The 20,341-nt window shown below is 45.8% G+C and overlaps 1 protein-coding gene across 5 annotated transcripts in view; it reads left to right on the top strand.

The window, feature by feature from the left end:
- PTPN3 (protein tyrosine phosphatase non-receptor type 3) overlaps positions 1–20,341 on the top strand; it is a 122,788-nt gene that overhangs the window by 50,263 nt on the left and 52,184 nt on the right. For all 5 annotated transcript variants that reach the window (XM_077304046.1, XM_077304047.1, XM_077304050.1 and 2 more), the window contains 5 exons: positions 12,359–12,466; positions 12,550–12,592; positions 14,394–14,472; positions 15,250–15,294; positions 16,639–16,691. In XM_077304046.1, the coding sequence (XP_077160161.1) occupies positions 12,359–12,466; positions 12,550–12,592; positions 14,394–14,472; positions 15,250–15,294; positions 16,639–16,691 (328 nt within the window). The remainder of the gene's footprint in view (positions 1–12,358; positions 12,467–12,549; positions 12,593–14,393; positions 14,473–15,249; positions 15,295–16,638; positions 16,692–20,341) is intronic.

Here is a 20,341-nt window from a genome sequence, read left to right as displayed (position 1 = left end):
GACCCCCCCACTTGGAGGCATGTTTTTCAGGGGGGAAAAGTAGTCTTATATGCCAGCAATTACTGTAATTTTATTACTTAAACAATACAGCTGTATCAATTGACAGGGTGTTTGAGATACATAAGCAGACATACTTCTGCTTAACAGAATGTATGGAGCAAAAAGAGGGAAGATACAGGAAGTTACAAAACGATGGCCAGGACTGAGTGGGAGCAGACAGGACTCAGCCTATAGGAAAATCAGGCAGAGGCCATTAGACTTTAGCCTTTCTTTCTGTTCTCATGGCCACACTCTTCATCCAAGCCTGCCTTAACCTCAGATGTGTCTCACTGGTGGTGGCGTGGACATGGGTGCTTCAGAGTAGCCTTTAACCTAGGCCTGGATGTTCCATTGTATTTTTTTTAGTACTTTTAGACCACTGTGCAGCAAAAAGTTCAAGCAGTTGTTCTAGGCCTGCCCGGTCATAGTTTGTGTCCTCTGCTAAAGTTCCTTTTGTTTGGCAATTTAAATGCTGCTCCCTAGCAGTGCTCTGCAATTTGAAAATCCTTTGAGGCATATGAATATTTCATAACATTAACCTATGCTTTGGGTAGTGATTATGTGGGTTTGAAGTTGATGAGTCATTGACCGACAGAAAGTCGGGAAATCCCAACACAACTCATGGAGTAGCATAATGTAACTATATCCCTTCCCTTTTTTAAAAAAAGTGATCTCCAGTCATTTCCAAGAGAGGCTGAATGGGGTTTTCTCTGAGTCTATATGTAAAGCTTTGAACAACTGCAGTTAATTCTTGACTCCATACACGTGAGAATTCTTTGCAAAGGACTGGGCTGATGGAAAATTAGCTAGAGTGAGGAGCTACCTACTGTGGTATTCTTTAGCAAAGGGTGGCATAGAAATGCATTTTTATTTCTTGTCTCAGATGACTGTCATCCATAGTGAATGAGCGGTCCTTGTGTTACTGAAAGGTAATGCTTTGACAGTCGCACGTTATGTAGTTCTGCTTTGTGGTAGACACTTTTTAACTTTTGGACCTCATCCTAATAAGAAGAATTGTAATAAAGGTCGTAGAAGAATTGCCTTCTGAGGACTGAAGTCTGTGACTCATTGCGGTTTTTGCCGCCAGGTGTTTGGACACCCTGGCTGTCATCATTACCATTTAAACTGTTTTTGAATCAGATAAAGTGGAGTGGTTGGTTGGCTGCGTTATCATGTTGCTAAACAGCCTGTATCTGCTGGCAACAAGGCATAGTCTTCCAAATGCATTGCTTTCTTTGGTTGAGATCTTTGTTGCCTATAAGTCTGGAACATTTGGCTATTAATTACGAATGCATTGGACAGCTAACGTTTTTTCCTTTAGGAAGGAGGATCAATTTCAGAGGATGGTGCTGCTTTTTATAAAAGCAGGGCTCTGTTTCTCTGCCCCTTTTGAAATTGTGCTCACAAAAGAAACCCAGGGTACGTGTGCCTTTTGTGTGACCAGGCAGCAAGGCTGTTAAGGCCAAACTTATGTGAAGACATCTGCTTTATATGTTTAGTTGTGGAATTGCTTTGACTACGTAGAAAGGGGATAGTATTGGAGGAAGTAGAGATAACGAGATGTGGAAGCCCAAGAGGGAGATTTGCAGGGGTGGGTGAGACTTATTCTTCGTCTTCCCCTCTTTGAGGATTCTTTCCCCTCCCACACACTTTTTCCAGGGGAAGAGCTGAGAATATCTTAAGAAATGTTTAAACATGTGATGAGATAAATACTTTTAATGTCAAGGAGTATCTGGAATATTTAGCTGCCCTTTACTCCCTGATTCTAACAGGCTCCGTGGCATTAGGCCATTGAAATTCCTGTAAACATTCAAGTGCAGATACGTTTTTAGATTGCCAAGGTTTTGTTGTTGGGTTAGAATCATGACTGTATGTGAGGATGGTATGTTGTTTAAGGACTTTTTATTGTGTTTGTAAACACAGTGGGTTAGATCTAGCCATCTTCATTTTTTAGCTGTACTTCAGTCTTCATTCCTCGTGGTTTTTTCTCCATGCAATCCCCATAGGTTTCTTGTTTCTGATGCTGACAGTATTGAGAACATAACATGGAAACTTTGGTTTAAAAAAACATAGAAATCTTTGTTGTTGTTAGGTGCGAAGTCGTGTCCGACCCATCGCGACCCCATGGACAATGGTCCTTCAGGCCTTCCTGTCCTCTCCCATTCCCCGGAGTCCATCTAAGCTGGCACCAACTGTTTCAGGGACTCCATCCAGCCACCTCATTCTCTGTTGTCCCCTTTTTCTTTTGCCCTCAGTCACACCCAGCATTAGGCTCTTGTCAGGATCGCATTATCACTGCCATGATTTATACTTGACCGGATGGTTCCATCTTGTATCATTGTGTGCCTGTTTCACTGGTTGTGTAACCCTGAACTGTCTGTGCAGTGATTTAGTTATTGTAACAATTATGCTAGACTGTGTTATCTCTGAGAGGAAAAGCTGTGCAACATTCAAGGCTAAGAAGACCCGGCTATCATTTCTGGCTGCCAGCCCAGACTGGCACCTGTAGGAGGGGGCATTCGCTCTCTGGGAAAATGGCCAGCTTTGGGCAGGAAAATGAACCAGTAAAAGAGAATGCATTTTGTGTATGGATTAGATTCGACTATGGACGTCTAGGTGTTCTGATCTGCTTAGCAATAAAACTTTCTATTAACCCAGAAGTTTCATTGCTGGTCTGTCAGCACTGACATTTAGTCGAATCTCACAACTGCCCTCCTCGTGCTGCAATGTCGGACCAAAAACCAAACCCCTGCCGAAGGAAGAACCTGTGAGGCCTGCGCCGGGCGAGGGAGTGGGTGCAGCGGCCAGGGGTGCCGACCCGGCCGGATTAGGCTACTCCCTCGCGGGCCCGTCCTAAGTCTGCCTACCCGGTTACTGCCAGATCGGGTTTGGCTAGAGCTTTGGATAGCCCGGGTGTGGATTACTACTTGGAGAAGCATGTTACCGATCGAAGAAGGTGATCCAAGTATGATGACCCCATGGAGCCTGACTGGAGTCGCGAGTTGCACAGAGGGGTCCTGGACCAGGAAACTGCGATCCTCCTCGAGAACCTCGAACTCCAAGACAGGATGGATTGAATGGGTGACTGGCTGGCTACGATGGCTGCGGACCCTGAGATCCAGAGAGGTGCCTGGTTTTTCCTTGCGGAGATGGGGCGGCTGATCTTGTGTCCAGATGGCTTGGCTCTGCCGGCGCCAGGAGCCAGAGAGCCGCCTGTGTAGGCTGGCGGTGCGACAGAGCCTCTGTCCCAGCACAGCTGGCGCCGAATCAGCCACCGCCAGACCAGCCCACTCCTAACCAGCCGCCTCCATGCAATGAGCAGGCGGCTCCAGCAGCGCCAGTGGCTGCTCTGGAGGCAGAAGGGCAGCACCGCTTTTGCACCCATTTCGCAGGTGACCCAGAGGAGTTCCATGCTTTCCTGATCCAGCTTCAAGGCTACATGGTGGAGCACGGGCACACATTTCGGGATGATGCAGAGCGAGTGCGCTTTGCAGGTGACTGCATGGATGGTGAGGGGGCTAAGTGGTTCATCAGCCTCTACAAGTACGCACCGACGGAGGTGAGGAACTACGATTGCTTTGTTCAGGCCATGAGGGAACACTTCGAATATCCTTTCAAAGTGGAGACAGCACTGGAGAACCTGAGAAGTTTGAAGCAAGGGTCATTGTCTGTGGCCCAGTACACCCAAGAATTTCAGAAGCTCATGGCATCGATCCCAGATTGGGTAGAGGCGCAGAGAGTCCAAGCCTATCAAAAGGGCCTGCACATGGACCTTGCGAGGAAATGCTTGAATCTGGATGATCCGGAGACAGTGATGGGATGGGTCCAGTTGGCAGGTGAAGTGGAAAAGAGAATGCGCCTTGTCACTCACTTAGAAGGCGAAAAAGTGAAGAGTGGGAAGAAATCGGGGAATCCAAAAAAGTCAACTCCAGCAAAGACGTCCACACCGGATGACGTCGAGTGAGCCCAATGCCGCGAGAAGGGCTTGTGCCAGGGTTGCGGAGGCCAGGGCCATTTCCTGGCTGACTGTCCATCCAAGAAGCCCAAGATGCCTGGGTCTGGGCAAGAAAAATCTTCTGGCAAACCAGCGGGGAAGACCACCCTGGGGAACTACCAAGTCTCCAACGACTGGTAAGAAAACTGTGAAAGTGCTTCTGACTCCTCTGCTCGAACCACTGAATTACACTTCCTCCTCCTAGTGGCACTGATGATGGGAACAATTAGTCAGAGCTTTCGGGAAACGAGGAAGACCTGCCGTGAGACAGCCCCGTCGGCAGGTTGGAGGCAGGGGCAAGCGTTCGGTAAGTCCCATCCCCCTACTTCTCCCAGTGACTTTGACTGTGCCAGGGACAGAGAGGAAAGTGGGGGTTCAGGGCATTTTGGACTGTGGTTGCACTTGGACTATTATAAACCCGTCACTGGTGCAAGCCCTGGGTGTAGGGGAAGCGCCACTATGGAAACCGCTATGAGTTGCCCAAATGGATGGGAAATGCGCAAAAGTGGGGGAGGCTGTCTCCCGCACGCTCCCCATAGACTTGGAGATTTCTGAACATTGGGAGCGGATTCAGCCAGTAGTGCCCTCCCCGCGCTGCGTTCCTATTTGTACTGGGACTGGACTGGCTACATAAGCATGATCCCAGTGTTTGTCGGAGGTCCAGGGTCCTCCGATTCGATGACCCGGGATGCTGGCACCATTGCCGCCCCGCCACCCCGGGGTGACCTGTAGAAGGGTGGAGTGAGCACGCTGCCCTATGCAGCCAGGGAGTGCCAGGTTTGCGAAAGGAGTACTTGGGACTTGAAGGAAGTGTTCGAGGAAAAAGAATGTGATCAATTGCCCCCCCATCAGAAAACAGATTGTGCCATTGAATTGAAACCTGGGGAGCCGTTGCCCAAAGCAAAATTGTATTCAATGAGTCCCAGAGAAATGACTGAGTTGCGTGCATTTTTAGACAACAATTTGGCACGGTGTTTCATCCGGCCGACAACGTCCCCTATGGTCGCGCCAGTGCAGTTTGTGAAGAAAAAAGATGGCACTTTGCGGTTGTGTATTGATTATAGAGGCTTGAATGCTGTGTCTACTTCCAACGCTTATCCCCTTCCTTTGATAAAAGATCTTTTGGGCCATTTGGGGAAGGGAAAGATTTTTACAAAGTTGGATCTTCAAGAGGTGTATTATAGAGTAAGAATTAAGAAAGGACATGAATATTTAACGGCATTTAACACACACCCCCGGGCCAATCTGAATACGTCACCATGCCATTCGGGTTGGCCGGCGCGCCCGGCGTGTTCATGAATGTGATAAATGAAGTTATGCATGATTTATTGTATAAAGGGGCCCTGGTTTTACTTGGATGATATTTGGCTATATTCAGAGAATTTGAAGGATCATGTGACTTTGGTGAGGGAAGTGTTGTGGCGCCTCAGAGCGAACTAGTTGTATGCCAAATTATCGAAATGTAAATTTCACAAGCAGAGTGTTGATTCTTTGGGGTATTGTATCTCTGCCGAAGGCATAATAATAGACCCTGGTAAAGTCAGGGACTTGCTGGCATGGGGACCCCCTAAGACATGCAAGCAGTTGGAAAGTTTCCTAGGGTTCGCCAATTTCTACAAAACATTAATCCCCAACATTGTGAAAGTGGCGTTGCCTTTGACAGACTTGTTGAAAACCAAGGGAGGAGGGCAGAAAACGGCGAAACCAAATGTGCCATTACGTTGATCGGGGGATTGTCAGTTGGCTTTTGCCGTCTGCTCCTAAACTAGCCTACTTGTTTGTGGAACACGTGTACAAACTGCATGGTTTACCAGATAGGTGCCTTTCAGATAGAGGAAGTCAATATGTTGCCAAATTCTGGCGGGAGCTTCTGAGACTGCTTGGTGTGGAGCAAGCCCTGACGTCGGGGTACTATCCTGAGACCAATGGCCAGATCGAGAGAGTTAATCAGATCTTGGAACAGTATTTGTGCTGCTTTATCAGTCATCAGCCGTCAGACTGGTTGGCCCTGTTGCCTCTGGCTGAGTTTGCCTATAATAATGGAGTACATTCATCCACAGGGGTGTCCCCCTTTAAAGTGGTGTATAGGACTGACTTAACGGCAGTACCCACTTGGGTACCAAATGAGGAGTGTGTAAAAGATTTAAAAAGTTGGGCTCCTAACATTCCTTCTGCCAGGCCCCTTATTGTAAACAATTTGGAAAAATCTAAACAGGACTATAAAAAAATATGCTGACAAAAAGAGGTGGACAGCTCCTTGGACTGTGGGAGACTTGGTGTATTTGTCTACAAAAAATCTTCATTGTCAGCAGGAAACACGCAAGCTGGGGCCTATATTTGTGGGGCCTTTTAAAGTCATACGCATTGTGAACCCTGTGACTCTGGAACTTGCTTTACCTCAGACTTATAGACATGTTCATCCTATCTTTCATTTAGCTTGCTGAAAAGAGCCCCGCCTCCAGACGACTGGCATCCTGCTTCAGCTGCTCCTATTCCTGTATTCGTGGACAAGGACACACATTATGAAGTGAATCAGATTCTGGACTCCCGATGGCATAGGGGGAGGCTCCAATATTTAGTAGATTGGAAAGAATTTCCTATGGGGGACCGTTGCATGGAGGCCGGGAATGTGCGGGCGCCAAAATTGGTGAAGGAGTTCCATCATAAATTTCTTTTGTGTCCAAGGCCTGCTGAAGGTGGTTAATTAATGGGGAAATTGTTTTTAGAAAGGCGGAATGTCAGGATCGCATGATCACTGCCATGATTTATACTTGACCTGAGTGGTTCCATCTTGTATCAGTGTGTGGCTGTTTCACTGGCTGTGTAACCCTGAACTGTCTGTGTAGTGATTTAGTTATTGTAACAATTATGCTAGACTGTGTTATCTCTGAGATGAGAAGCTGTGTAACATTCAAGGCTAAGAAGACTGGGCTATCATTTCTGGCCGCCAGCCCAGACTGGCACCTGCAGGAAGGGGCATTCGCTCTCTGGGAAAATGGTCAGCTTTGGGCAGGAAAATGAACCAGTAAAAGTGAATGCATTTTGTGTATGGATTATATTCGAAAATGGACATCTAGGTGTTCTGATCTGCTTATCAATAAAGCTTTCTATTAACCCAGAAGTTTCATTGCTGGTCTGTCAGCCCTGACAGCTCTTCTCCAGGGAGTCCTTCCTTCTCATGAGGTGGCCAAAGTATTTAAGTTTCATCTTCAGGATCTGGCCTTCTAAGGAGCAGTCAGGGCTGATCTCCTCTAGGACTTGTTCACCTTGCAGTCCAAGGGACTCGCAAGAGTTCTCCAGCACCAGAGTTCAAAAGCCTCAATTCTTTGACACTCAGCCTGCCTTATGGTCCAACTTTCACAGCCATACATTGCAACTGGGAAGACCATAGCCTTGCCTAGACGCAAGTGTCCTGCACTATGCAGGACACTCACATCCCAATCGCTCATCTACTGTAACTTGCCACCCCTTTGCCTTCACAGAATCAGCCTCTCCTATCTAGCCTCTGTTTAAAAATTTCCAAAGATGGAGAACCCACCACCTCCTGAGGAAGCCTGTTCCACTGAGAAACCGCTCTGTCAGGAACTTCTTCCGGATGTTTAGATGGAATTTCTTTTGAATTAATTTCATCCCATTTGTTCTGGTCTGTCCCTCTCGGGCAAGACAGAACAATACTGCTCCATCCTCTATGTGGCACCCTTTTAAATACTTGAAGATGGTTATCAGATCTCCTCTCAGTCGTCTCCTCTCCTGGCTAAACAGACCAAGCTTCCCCAACCTTTCTTCATACATCTTGGTCTCCAAACCCCTCACCATCTTTGTTGCCCTCCTCTGGACACGTTCTAGTTTGTCAACATCCCTCTTCAACTGGGGTGCCCAAAACCGAACACAGTACTCCAGGTGAGGCCAAACCAGAGCAGAGTAAAGCGGTGATCTGGACATAGTACTCCGTTTGATACCGCCCAAAATCCCGTTTGCCTTTTTAGCCACCGAGTCACACTGCTGACTCATGTTCAATGTACAATCTACTAAGACTCCTAGATCCTTTTCGCACATGCTACTGCCAAGACATGTCTCCCCCATATTATATTGGTGTATTTGATTTGATTTTTCCTACTTAAATGCAGAACTTTACATTTGTCCCTATTGAACTTCATTTTATTCAGTTTAGCCCACTTATTGAAAAGTACTGGACCCAGTACTCCCCACTGCTCACCTCCCTCCAATCCAGTGAAATGCCACTGACAATTTATTCTTTGGGTTCGGCTTGGTCAGTAAGTTTGGTCATTGTTTGGTCAGTAACTGCATGATCTGGTCAGGAGCTTAAACCGTTCAGTACTTTTATTCTTGCAAATTATATAGTTGAAGGGAATGCAGTAAAATCATAGACCTACCTGGTTTCCGTCTTTGACCGATTGATGGGAAACTCAGTGAATGTTGTTTACCTGGATTGCAGCAAGGCTTTTGACAGAGTTCCCCATGATATTCTGATGGGTAAACAGAAGGACTGCAGTCTGGATTTTGGGATGGTTATGTAACCAGAGAATTGGTTAGAAAACCTCATCCAAAGTATAAGTTGTCAGTGGCATTTCATTGGATTGGAGGGAGGTGAGCATTGGGGTGTACTGGGTCCAGTACTTTTCAAGATATTTATCAGTAATCTGGATGAGGGGGTGAAGTAACTACTCATTACATTTTCAGATGACTTCAAATGGGGTGGAGTGGCAAACATCCCAGAAGATAGAATTCAGTAAGATCTGAACACGCTGGAAAAGTGGGCATATGAGAACACGATGCAATTCAATAAGAAGTGCAGAGTTCTACATCGGGGTCACCAAAATGAGAAGCAGGCCTACTGGATGGGTGATACCCTTCTGGGTGGCAGTGTGTGTGAATGAGATCTTGGGGCACTTGTGCCCTGTATAAGCTTAATATGAGCATACAGTAAAGAAGGCAAATGCAGTCTTGGGCTGTATCAACAGAAGCATCACATCAAAAGACTGTAGGGTAAGATTAAACAGGAGCACAAATAGGGGGTGGATGAGGTGCACTAGGCCAAATTCTCCCCCATGTGGGTGCAGGAAGAGGTGGGGCAACCTGCCACGACTAAAACTCCAGCCTGCAGCCCGGCATGAAACCTCCAGTGCATAAACGGTCCAGGAGACAAACAACTGCCTTCTAAGATGTCCATGTGAGAGAAGTCCTATGAATACCTGCCAAGTCATGCAGTGGACTTGCTTATACCTTGTGACCAAATGTATGAAAGAGCCATTCAGGAATATAATAGGATCAGCAGCTTAACAGGTTTGCACAAAAACAACAAAAGCAAACCTCACATGTAAGTATTACAGTGGGAAAGACCAGCTAAGAGCCTGTTTGCTGTCAGTTGTACTTAGGCTAAGGTAATTTCCACTAATGTAAAACAACCTCCGTTTCATGACCAGACAAAGTTTTCCTTGATTCATTTGAAGCATTTGCGGACAGTATCTGCCTTATTGAGAGTTTATGCAGATTTACAGTGCAGCATGAACTTTCGGAAAATGTCCAGAGAAATATTTCAGGGACGTTAGCCAATAACTATTATGTTCTTTGTATGAATGCCTTTTAACGATTCACTTATGGGTATAATTTTTTTATCATGCCCACTTTTTCAGAGCATGTCAGAAATATCTGCTCTTTCTCTGCGTGATGTACCAGTTAGAATATTAGCCGGGATATGCTGCTGCTATTTAATTTTTGGTAATTAACTCATAGCTATGAATTAATAGCTCCCATAAATCAGAAGCGCCTTAACAGACAGAATTTGTAATACAACTTTTCTCTACGACAAGAAATTGTGTGTTTTTTTACTCAAAGGAGGAGGGTACCCTGATTGAGAGAAATCACCTGCTCAGAAGGAATATTTCCCATACCTCCGTTGTGCTCTAAGTGCTGCAGCAGTTGCTAGGCAGTCTGGCTGAGATTAAAGGTTTGTGCCGATTCTGCTACCTCCTGACTAGGGTTGTAAATTGATTAAAAAGACTGTGAATAGTATTTCAACCAGGAGGTAGAAGAGTGCTAGAAACCTAAACCTTATCAACTCAGCAACTTGAAATGTGTGCCTCCGTTACCCCATGTTATGAAGAAGGCAACCATTGATTTAAGATGAATAAGCAATGCAAACAAATATTATACTTTTAGTCTCTGTTCTCACTGGGACTGAAGGCGGTTTACACGGAGTGAGCCAGTATAATCAACAGTTACAACATTCAGTCAGTTGTGGGTTAGGGTTAGGGTTGTAGAACCAACCAGAGATCTAAAAACAGAACTGAAGCCAAGCATAACTATTAACATAAGTATGCAAAACTATTTAGAAGGATCCTGCTTTCAGCAGGCTATGCACAGTGCCATAGATGTCAGTCTAAATATCTTTGAGAATCACTCTATACACTGCATAAAAGAGCCCCCTTGAGTAATTCAGTTTTACTTAGTTTGCAGGTTGGGGGAGGCAGAGCTTGGAATGGATGCAGGAGAGATAAAATTGAGACAGGAATTACAAAGAAGGCAACTAATTAAATTTTTTAAAAAAACCTTTTCTGGTGGGCAGTAGGAGGAGGTCAATGAAAGGTGGGTATCAGGTATGCACTAGAAAAGCAGTTGACCTCTACCAGGGGCGCAGAGCCTCCTAGGTGAGGGGCCAGAGCTGTAGAATGCTTTCCTTTGAAAGGTTGACTCTTTGAAATTGTTTTGTAAAACACTCTTCCTTTGCCAGATCTTTGGCAACTAACTGGAATTAATTTGAAAAATACCTTTACAACTGGTTGTTGTTTTTTTTGGCATCTAATTGTATATGTGTGATTTTAAGCTATATCCTACAGTTTATGAATCACCTTGGAGATTTTTGAAAGGCTGTGCATAAATGTAAGAACAAACAAACAAGTACTTGGAAACTAGGGCCTTGTAAAGCCGATTGCCAGAACCTTGAGGCTAAGCTTGGTTGGTCAGTACTTGGATGGGCGACCACCAAGGAAGACTGGGGTTGCTGTGTGGGGGAAGGCAATGACATACCACCTCTGCTTATTTCTTGCCTTGAAAATCCAGTGGTCCTGAGGTCACCAGGAGTCAATAATACCAGAAAATCTCCGATGGTGGGGCTTAAACTGGAATTCCTGTAGGTTAGCGATCCCCAACCTGTGGGCCGCGGACCACATGTGGTCCTTCGACTAATTGGAGGTGGGCCCCGAAGGATGCCTTCTCCCCCCCCCCCCGGCCCTTTACTTCATCCCCCCCAGCCCTTTACAACATAGTTAGGGTGTCATTGTCTCGTTGCAGAGAAACAAGCTCAGGGTTCCCATTGATTTGTCATTGTCATGAGTTAAAATTTCCATGAAAATAAAATGTTCCTTATGTTCATTGTTGTGGCGTGTCTGTATCTTATTTTGAAGGGATGTTTAAACATTACCATAGCGATCAGAGAGTGTTAGGGCAGTGGTTGAGAGTAGAGGAGTAAACTACCCCCCCCCCCCACCGGGCCTCAGTAAAAGGCGTTGAGTGGTCCCCGGTGATAAAAAGGTTGGGGACCACTGCTGTAGGTCATGCATCCATGTCCTTTTAGTGCACATAGGAGAGAACTGCAGGCTGTTGGTGCTAGAAGCCTGTACCAGAATCCTACTGCTCTAGATATTGTGTGACCATAGAAAGCAGTTTATGAGCCAGCGCTTGTTATGAAGTGCCAACTCTTCCATGTTTCCATGGTCTCGGCGGCTCACTGCAAAGGCCCCCTGCTTGGTCTTAGAATGCCATCATGGTTGCCCTTCGTCCATTTGGTTCCCCATGCCCTTGGAGACTGGATCTCATTGGCATGTGGGTTGCCTTTTGGTGACCGTGCACCAACATGTACAGTGTGGTAAACTTCACAATAATGTGCTGAAGGTGGAATGGGGTAACCCAAATCTATTAATCTTAAAACTAATTATATCTTGCCTGTGCAAAATGTTGTCTTACTGCGTGCTGTGCATTTCAGAATTGCAGATCAGCTTTTTTTGGGGGGGTATGTGATTAAGCTGATGGGAGAGGGAGAGCATGCACGGACAGGCTGTGGCCTGCAGTTGAATGGTATTCTAGAAGAGACGTTTCCAGCACTGTTGATTTAATGATTATAATTATTCTCTTCTCTGTCAAAATGCAAGCTCACACCTTCAATAAAACTTTGTTAGCCTTGAAGGTGCCTTTGGTACCCACCTAAATCTATCCTTTTTTATTTGTGTGGGTTGGTAAATCTGCGTTTTACTGAACCGTTTACCTGTTGGATGACTAAATACATCTCTGTTTTTGTTTGTTTTTCAGAAGCAAGATACTGGTCAGGTCTTGTTGGATCTGACCTATGATCACTTAGGTGTGACAGAGAAGGAATATTTTGGTTTACAGCACTTTGAAGAGTCTGCAGATTCGCCTGTAAGGATAACTATTAATATTAAAAGTATCGATCTTAAAAATGTTTGGTCAGTAGGCTATCTAACATATTTCTGTATTGATAGAGATGGCTTGAATCCAACAAACCTGTACGAAAACAGCTAAAAGGTAAGGCCTTAAAATCTGGGAACCTTTTAGGCTGACAGAGTATGATAAGATAATTAGGGGCTAGCTAAGTGTCAAGATGCATGAGACCCTGGGCAGTTATAGCTGAGATTGCATGAATCTCTGGTCTTTCTGGCCCAGAGACCACAGCAGTAAATCAGCATACAAATACAAGAGTTATACATCTTTACTCCAATTCACCCTTCCTGACAACTTCCTTCCCCCATATGCAACCTTTAAGGAAATCTGTTTCATTGTAAGTGAAGCAGCCTGCATCTGTATATGCGAAACTTCTCGGTTCATTGTTTTTACCCAGAGTTGAACTGCTAGGCTGCTGTTGGCTACTAGGATCCCTGTGCCAGGTTCCCTTGCTGACCAAAGCAAGGAAAAATGCAGTCCAAGACTGATCTCTTTAGGATTATGTTTCACAAAGTGACACTCCTTGCTGACTTCACCCGCCTCACCTTTTGCCTTGCTTCATCCTGCCCTCCATTTAACAGTAGGTGTATTTCATAATAGTTGCCGTATATCTGTTTTGGCCTATGCAGCCCTGCTGTCCTGGTCACCTTGAGTGGTCTTAATACTTGACAGATTCTGAAACAACTGAATTTGAAGTACATACTGTGGTCTGTTCAAAAGAATCAGTATGGTGTGTGTTGGTTAGAACTGGAGGAGGATTGGATTTCCCATTATAAATCAGCAGTGCAGTTCTCAGTTACTCTCTAAGCCAAAGTAACCTCACAAGGTTTCTGTGAAGTCTAACACAGCTTGGGACCGGGAGTATCTTAAAGAGTCTCTTCTCCCACATCTTCCTGTCTGGGAATTAAGTTCTCATAGGAGAGACCCTCCTGAGCCAACTTGATGTAGTGAGTTAAGAGCAGTGGCTTCTAATCTGGCGAGCCAGGTTTGATTCCCCTCCACATGCAGCCTTGGGTGACGTTGGGCTAGTCACAGTTCTGATAATGCTGTTCTCACAGAGCAGTTTCTTTCAGACCTCTCTCAACCCCACCTTACCTCACAGGGTGTCTGTTGAGGGGAGAGGAAGAGAAGGCAACTGTAAGCCACTTTGAGACTCCTTTGGGCAGTGAAAAGCAACTCTTCTTCTGACTGTCCCATCCATCAAAGAAGGTTGTTTAGTGGGTGCATTAGAGGGGTTCTTTACAGTGACAGCCTCATGGAAATGCACTTGGCCCACTGACTTTCTATGTTGACAAGGCAGGTGAAGATGGTTTGATTTATAATTGCATGTGATTAAGGTAGTTCTGAATTGGTGATTTTAAATTTCAATTTTTCTGTTTTTCTGTATTTAATTGTATGTATTTTACCTATACTGTAAGCCACCTTGAGCTCCATAAGGAAGAAGGGCAACCAATAAAATGCTTTGAACTAATAAAATGGAAGAGTTGTGTCCTAAACGCCTTGGAGGAAGGGATGAAAGTGTAATGCCAGTGTTCTGTGATGAAGAAATGGCAGACCCTGCTAAGTATTTGAATTCTTCCTGTTTAAACCAAATCTGATATTCATGATGTGTTTTCTGCTTTAAGAAGAAGACAACTCTGATTCTATTCTCTTACTGAAAGGCATAAGAGGATGTGTTTAGCAAGTCTCTCAGAGAAAGAGAGAGAACCAGCCTGTTCTGGTGTTTCATGGTGTGGCATTTTTTCCACTCTATGGCAGGGGCTCATGGTAATTGCAGCCCATGGAGAGCCACAGTTTTGGTCACCCCTGCTCTACGGCTTTTAATATATATACATCTATATGTAAGTGGAGAAATACATTGATTTAATCTTGTCATACTTTACAGGAGGTTTCCCTTTCAGCCTGCATTTTCGAGTAAGGTTTTTTATCCCTGACCCCAACACACTGCAGCAGGAACGAACCAGGTAACTTCTTGTTCTCAAAATCCATAGCCACATTTTAAACTTCTGACATTGTTATCCTAGTGTTCATAGGAAATACACCAGGACAATTTTTAATGTGCTGTTGGCGTAACTTGATAGAATTTCATATTGGGGATAAATTATTAGGCAAAAGATCTCAACAAAAGAGGGTTAAGTATATGCCTGAGTTCGTAAATAATGCAGTGGGGGAAGCAAAATGCTTCATCTGTTGTTAAATCTATCTAAGACCTGTTTTTCTTCTTCTTTGTGCCTATGTGTTACTCCGTCTAAACCAGGGGTAGTGAAACTGCGGCCCTCCAGATGTCCATGGACTACAATTCCCAGGAGCCCCTGCCAGCATTCGCTGGCAGGGGCTCCTGGGAATTGTAGTCCATGGACATCTGGAGGGCCGCAGTTTCACTACCCCTGATCTAAATGGTCTGGCAGTAGGGCTTGCGCTGTAGTGCAATCTAAAAAGAGTTACTCCAGTCTAAGCCCATTGAGATCAAGGGGATTTGCACTGAGAGTCAGTTGAAGGAAGAGGGCTTAGAAGAGTGTCATCCTATTGAGGAATGCCCTCTATTCCTGCATTTCAGACAGAAGTGCTCATTTGCAAGTGTTCAGTGCACTGACCTATGTGGTCTTCATAACTGAGTAGTCTCACGAGTACTGGTGATAAAGCTTATGTCTATTTGCTTATGTCTATGCTAGTATCGTAAAATGGTTTAAGGTTAGTTGAATGCTAAATGCGTAACTATGTTTTCCAATTCTGATCTGTAGACATTTGTTCTTCTTGCAATTGAAGGCTGACATCTTGGAAGGAAGGTAAGAAATACTTAATAAAGCAGTTTTTATGTACTTAAGCACTCAAGAACAGAATAAACTGTTTCCTTTGGGGGAAAGCGTGTTAAAATTTAAAACCCTTTGAGATGCTGGAGTGCCCCTGCCTAAGCAGGAATAGTGGAACTCCTGTAGGAATAGGACTGTGGCTCTCCAGATGTCCAGGGACAGTCAGGGGCTCATGGTCATTACAGTCTATGGGCATCTGGAGAGCCACAGTTCGGCCACCCCTGGGTTATTATCATCATTGCCTTGTTGTGTGCCTGCTGTAAAGGTATCAGCTTCTGTTTGGAAGTGGAGCTTATTCTCTGTTTCCTGTGCCATCTGACACAGGGCAAAATGGCCACCATACAGCCTTTTTGGCTCATGAAAATGATGCAGGAGGGCAGGCTGAAGCCTCTTCTCCCCTCTGCACTGCTCTTCCAAGCTGAACTGAACCCCAGGACACCTTCTGGTTCTGTTTCTTCTGAGTATCACATACCTAGTGGCTCTGGGATGCAGTTTATGCTTCCTGTGAATAGACAACATAAACGTGGGTGCTCTAAGTGGGGTGGGAATCCTGGTTCCGAATCCTGGAGTATCTTAACAGAACAAATGGTTCCGAATCCTGGAGTATCTTAACAGAATATTTCTGTGCTAGGGCTCTTTGCCTTCCCCGCTGCAAGGAGAAACTCCACATCACTGGTGTTGCAGCAGGGGAGGACATTGGGAATCTCAGTCTGTGTCTTTTAAGGGTGCCGTTTGCAATGGGAGGAAGAAAGTGTGTGCAAGAAGCATTTGCCCCTTTCAGGGAGATCTGCAAAGATGCCGGTAGCCTTTCTTGGGGAGGGCCTTTGAGCACCAGTTTATGTGCTAGAACTTCCCAGGATTATCTTTTGCATAAGTGCAGAACCTATGTGGAACTATACAGAAGACCACTCAAAGAATACCAGTTGCTTATCTGCAAGCTGTGGTGCTTGGAGGATGATACGTGAATGCTATCTAAACTTATTTTCTAACCTTATATTAAAGGTTAGATTGTATTAAAATATTAAACAGTAACCCCAGCAAGGAATTCGGGTTTGTAGCCATGTTGGTCTGAAGCAGCAGAAACAAGTTTGAGTCCAGGGGCACCTTTAAGACCAACAAAGTTTTATTCAAGGTATGAACCTTTGCATGCATGCACACTTTGTCAGATATGGCATGCCTTGATTAAAATGTTGTTAGTCCTAAGGTTGCCACTGGATTCAAAATTTGTTCCCCCACAAGGCGTGTTCATGTACTGTTTTGTCTCATGTCTCATAAATAAATGTCATGAAGTTCAGACAGAATTCCTACCTTTGCTTTCAGGTTGATGTGCCCTGTTAATTCTGCTGTTGTCCTTGCTTCTTATGCCGTTCAGTGTAAGTAGCCCCATCTGTTACTGCCAACTTGATCCATATTGACTGATTCCTCAGCCATTTCCTGAATGATTGAGGCGCTATGCTGCTTTTGACAGCTGTATTGAAATTCAATATTGGTATGGAATCTTTAAGCAGGGAGCTTTTAAAATAGATTATTGTGAAGATGTTTTACAAACAGGATGCTCTGCAAAGAGCTTTGGTCCTGTCAGTAAGAAATACACCATCATGTGTGCTTGACCTTTTTGAGAAGCCTGTGTGATCTTGTTATCCTTTGACAGATGTGCATAGAACATATTCAGTGCCATTCCTGTGGTGTATTTTTGAGTTTCTAAGAACAGAGGAGGGGCTGTGGTTCAAGGGTAGATCATCTGCTTGGCATGCAGAAGGTCCAAGGTTCAATCACCACCTTGTAGGCCCAGGGACAAAGAAGGAGTGCAGACAGGGAGCAAAACACCCTGTCTGAACAATGATTTGGAAAATAAAATGCCACAGTTTTATTTAATACACTGCAGGAGCACTGGCACATCATGGGGGTGGATTCAGAATTGGGTGACCTGCCTGCTGCTCAGTTAATTGGGTGACCTGCCTGCTGCTCATGTTTGCTGGGTGTGCAACCAATGGAGTACCAAACCCCAGGAGTCATGTTTCCCTTGCCAGCTGATGATGAGAGCCCCCACTGACAGCCCCTGAGCTGGGTTTGCCACTGCATTGGCTCCACCCCAAGAGCCCTTAAGGAGGTCCCCAGAAACATAGGATCCAGGCATGCCAGCACCACATCCCTAGTCAAAAGGATCCATCCCAATGCCCATACTGCCCAAAGATATGACGATAAAATAAAACAAACCATTATTGAAAACGATTAAGATTGAAGTGCAGGAGGGTTGATAAGAAAGCTGCTGTCAAAGAAACTGAGATTAGGTCCATGCAGAAAACTTCAGTAAAGGAGGGGGCAAGCCCCCAGGACTACTTGCAGCTTATGATGTTAGAGGCTGTCCATCCTACTGCTGCAAGATCCTTTCCCATGCTGGACCATGCACCAGCTGGATCCAGACTGCATGGCTGCCCAACACTCCTGCCAAACCCTGAAGCCCACAAAGGTGACCCCTGGGTAAGCCCTGACTGCATCCTCACCACAAAAAGATCAGGTAGTAGCCATTGTGAAAGGAACCTTGGAGAGGCATTACTGAGTACAGACCTTAATGGACAGATGGTCTCATTCAGTAAATCAGCTTTATATGTATTCATGTTCTTTGTGAGGCGCTGTGACTCAATGCTAGAGCATCTGCTGGACACGTTCAGTCCCTGGCATTTCCAGCTGAAAAGACCAGGTGAAAGATCCTGGAGAGCCACTGCCAGTTGAGTAGATGATACTGATCTTGATGGATCAGTGGCCTTATCTTTATACCGTTTTCACTGTATAAATAAAACGGTAAGAGGAAGATGGGCAGGGGCCTCTTCCCCTCCCCCCCAGCCTGGCCAGGGGCAATCTGGCAACATAGCTGCCAGTTTGCCCTAGGCCGCTGACGGGCCTCCCGGGGGAGCAGACCAAGGTGCAGGGAGGGCAAGGGGGCTTGCCTGCTGCAGCAGGATTTTGACGGTGGAGGGAGGGGGGGATAAGGAATGTCCAAGGGGAGGGGGAATCCTTCCCTTCCCCCTTGGCCCGGCAAGCCCTCCAGCCGCCTCACAGTGAGGCGGCTGGAGCATTCCTGGCCCAAGGGGAAAGGGAAGCCACCCCCTCCCCCCCTTTCTAGCGCCTGTTGTATCAGTTACTTTATTTCTAGTTCAATATAAGGTAGTTTTGTGTGTTCCTCTATACCCTTGCTTCTACACAGGCTGCCATGGTTGTTCCTTGAATGCGTCATGGCCTCTCTCATATGGCCATTTTATTTGCATGTAGCCATAGGCCGTTACAAAAATATTAAGATTTTAAGAAACGTTTCAGCTTTTCCCACCAGTGGTTTCCTTTTGAGCATCTCATTGAGCTCTGTCAGATATTAGCATAAAGAAAGTAAATCCCGCTTTTAAAAGTATGTTAGATGCTTCTGTGAGTTTTTTGATCTGTGTATTTAGCATGACTATTGAGTTTTGTTGCTGGAAGCTGTTAAAGAGGGGGTGCAGCAGAAGTGTGGGTGTGAGGGGTTCAGTGAGTATCTGCCATGCAAACAGGGACGGGAGGCCCCGTGCCGAGCCCTGGGGAAGGAGATGCTGCAGGGACCGTTGAAGGAGCTGACAGTTAAAGCAGCGGTCCCCGACCTTCTTGTAGTCGGGGACTACCTCCGAGTGTGGGAGAGAGCCGGCGGCCCGGCCGCTGCAGCTGCATGTAAACGCACACACGCAGTCGCTGCACATGCGCGTTTTCGCCACTAAGTGGCGCTAATGTGCACGCGCGGAGCTGCCACGCATGCACGTTTTCGCCAGCAGGGGCGCAAACACGCATGCGCGCAGCTCCGCGCATGCGCGTTTGCGTCACTGGTGTGCCAGCGGCCGTGCCTGCCTCTTCCCTCCCTCTCGCTGCGGGGGGGGGGAGGCAGGCGCAGCCGCTGGCGGCCCGGTACCATGGCCTTTGTGGCCCGGTACCGGGCCGTGGACCAGGGGTTGAGGACCCCTGAGTTAAAGGATGGCAGTTGGGGAAATCACATGGTCGAGTGCTGGTGAGGGCCGAACGGACAAGGCTCTTTGAGTCCAGGGAATTAATAGAGAAGGGATGTTAATTGTTGGTGATCATGCCGAAAAGAACAGGCTACAGTTGACACCTCAAGGCAGAGTACTCTTCTGATGCAGTTAATCTCGGTGGCTGAGCAGAAGGTGCCTAGAAAGGTGACTTCTGACTCGGTTCACTTGCTCAGGTTGCTAACATGGGTGGTAACCTCTCAGGTCAATTACGGCAAACAGCAAAAAGCAACAGAAATGGGTCGCCCTGACCCTTCACCTTTAGGATTAGCATAAGGAAAGTGGGCACAGCGTACGTAGAGGAGAGCTCTGAGCAGGGGACTGTTTTGCTCCATCACCTGTGACTGGGAGATGGTCAGGTGGGAAACACATAGGTGAATCATGAAATTCAGGATCTGGTTCTCATATTAAGATGTACTTATAGATGTTTTTCTTCTTCGTTCTCTTCCCTGCCTCTGAGACCTCCTTTGTGTACAATGTACAAATTGGGATTTTTAGTGGCTACAATTGAGGGATCCTTTGGGAAGAGAAAAGCAGCATATAAGAACCAACTCTTCTTCTTCATGCTGGAGATGAGAAAATGTCACCATGTCTTGTGGAATTAAATATATTTAGTTTTTTTTTAACAATAAAAGGGAATCAAACTAGACTTCTGTTTTCCCTGATTTCCATTTTAGAGATTCTAAATGCATTTCTATCAGATTGCTGAGAACAGCAAAATGTGGTCCTTCTTCCCCTGGGATTCTCCCTTCTTATCTATCCTCTGTTGTGGGTTAAGCTCAGAACATGTGACTTGCCCAAGGTTAGCCTGTAAGATTCATGGATGCGCAAGATTTGAAATCTTCCCTATTCCTGCTTCAAGCCTCAAACCAGCTGACCCCATCATCTCTCTACCGTGTGATTCAATTTTGCAAAAATCTTTCCTGCTCATTCTGAAGCAAAGTTTATTAGCCAGAAAGCTTCTTGCAGTAAGTGGAGTG

Source organism: Paroedura picta, chromosome 11, assembly GCF_049243985.1.
Source record: "Paroedura picta isolate Pp20150507F chromosome 11, Ppicta_v3.0, whole genome shotgun sequence".
Taxonomy (NCBI): Eukaryota; Metazoa; Chordata; class Lepidosauria; order Squamata; family Gekkonidae; genus Paroedura; species Paroedura picta.
The sequence above is the reverse complement of the archived record's forward strand: the minus strand, read 5'-3'. Positions and strand labels throughout refer to the sequence as shown.